This window comes from Kryptolebias marmoratus, linkage group LG18 (assembly GCF_001649575.2).
Source record: "Kryptolebias marmoratus isolate JLee-2015 linkage group LG18, ASM164957v2, whole genome shotgun sequence".
NCBI classification, from domain to species: domain Eukaryota; kingdom Metazoa; phylum Chordata; class Actinopteri; order Cyprinodontiformes; family Rivulidae; genus Kryptolebias; species Kryptolebias marmoratus.
In genome coordinates, this window is record NC_051447.1 from 17,361,254 (window position 1) to 17,363,338 (window position 2,085).

General features: G+C 46.1%; 1 protein-coding gene across 3 annotated transcripts in view; it reads right to left on the reverse strand.

Annotated features, from left to right (window-relative positions):
- celsr1a (cadherin EGF LAG seven-pass G-type receptor 1a) overlaps positions 1–2,085 on the reverse strand; it is a 91,724-nt gene that overhangs the window by 20,371 nt on the left and 69,268 nt on the right. For all 3 annotated transcript variants that reach the window (XM_017429902.3, XM_017429900.3, XM_017429901.3), the window contains exons 13-15: positions 1,318–1,492; positions 1,074–1,215; positions 391–511 (exon numbers count right to left, since the gene is read on the reverse strand). In XM_017429902.3, coding sequence (XP_017285391.1) covers positions 391–511; positions 1,074–1,215; positions 1,318–1,492 — 438 coding nt within the window. The remainder of the gene's footprint in view (positions 1–390; positions 512–1,073; positions 1,216–1,317; positions 1,493–2,085) is intronic.

Below are 2,085 nucleotides of genomic sequence, written 5' to 3' on the forward strand. Positions count from 1 at the left end.
TGAGAACACGAGCAGCAGCGTTCTGGATCAGCTGCAGCTGTTTGATTGATTTATTAGTCAGACCTGTGAAGACACTGTTGCAGTAATCAATGCGGCTAAAGACAAACGCATGGATGAGTTTCTCTAGATCGTGCTGAGACATAAGTCCTCTAATCCAGCGACAGGGTTAAAATTAAGAGAAAAAAACAATAAAAACAGGTCAGTTGTTGTGGTTTCTAGGGCACGAAGTGATGCACAAAACAGGCTGCAATAACACTGTTTCTACAAAGCTCCTTCTTTCAAGTTTTATGAAAATATTCAGTTTCTTTGACTAAAAACTCATCTGTGTGTGGATGAGAGGTGCAAAGGTTGCAGGAGAGAGGGGTATGCCTGAATTTGACGTGTATTTACCTTGCAACGACACTCTCCGGTGGTTTTGTTGCAGTCTTTGTGAAATCCTTTGCTTGTGTCACAGTTGCAGGGCCCGCACACCGGACTGCCCCACCAGCCCTGAGCGCACGGCTTCTCCACTCTGCCAACAAATACTCAGTGAGGTTCGGCAAATAAACAAAACCGAGATGCAGCCAGAGTTTCATTTTTATACGTTAGCATTAACAAAGCAGTGTTCTGACATGTTGCTGACTTGGAATCAGGTCAAAAACGTCGACCCACTGGCTGACTATCTGTTCCATTTATCTTCAGATAGGAACTTTTTAGAATAAACTTCCTCTGTGATCAGATAGCGTCGGTATGAGGGCTGTAAAGACTAAACACCTGAAGGGGATCAGCCGAGCACAGACGGGGGGAATCCCACATCGCGCTGAAGACAGGAAGTGATGCGTGTCATACGGGTTAAAGAGAAACGACTGACTCTTGACCAGGTGTGGCTAAATCACATCACTTTATTTTACATCTGATCTGTTCCTCTCATTTCTCTCCACTATCGAGCTCTGATTACTGACTGATAAAAGTTACTTTGTTTGACTCAAAGTTTGTTTTATTTATAACATATAGGAACTGTTTAAAACTGCTTGAATAACTTATTCTAAAACGTGCAGCTCCTCGTTGCACGCGTATTATGGAGGAAATCTCACTTGTTTTCGCAGTACTGGCCGTAGTAGTTCTGGCCACACTCGCAGGTGTATCCGTGGGAGGAGCTCGGCTTGCGCACGCACGTGGAGACGTGCTCGCAGGGGTTGAGCTGACAAGCGTCCACACACTCCTTCCCGAAGTAACCTACGACACGGGCAGCAGAGAAGACGTGAGATTCAAAGCGCCTTGAGCAAGCTGCGCAGGTGTTCGTGTGTTCGTGTGCGTGTGCGTGTGCGTTCACGTCACCTGGGTCGCAGACGCAGGTGTGTGTGCTCCAGTCGTTGCTGCACTGGCTGTTCTCGGGGCAGATGTTGGAGTCGCAGGGGTCCTCCAGCTTGCAGCCGTCCTCCACGTGGATCTTCAAGCCCTGGGCCATGTTCACGTTGGCCACGTTGGTGGAAGTCTCGCCCATGCGCACGCCCTGCTCGACAACGATGATTCAAACGCACATCATTTAAACAAAAACACCACCGAGCAGCAGTGCTGGGCGATATAACGATACATATCGTGGGGACGATAGAAAAGTGTCCATCGTGATATATTTTCTTCTATCGTTTCTATCATAATTGTATCAATGATTCATGTAAATATTTCATAACGTAGGCTACGACGAATGTATTAGTGTTGTCACTTTGCATACATTCAGTTTATATAAGTGATAAATAATAAGAAAAAAATAGCTATTTTTGCGACATGATGCTGCTTTACGTGTGGGTTTGCAACATGCTTTACGGCAGCAGCTTTCTGCGCGGTGCCTGTTTTCACCATAAGTGCTGAAAGATGGAGACGCATAAAGTATCAAACCCGGGGTCGCAACAAGTAGAGACAGCTAGCAGGCAGCCCAAGAAGAAAGACTTGTACCAGAACCAGGGGGACGTCTGTGATTTGGTTCAAGAAGTCCGACACGGAGCAGAAAAAGGTAATATGCTAATGCTAACGCTAACTCTGCTATGAGACTGTTTTCTCATCTGACGCCAACACAACAAACCTCTTCTATCACTTAAAGAAGAACCA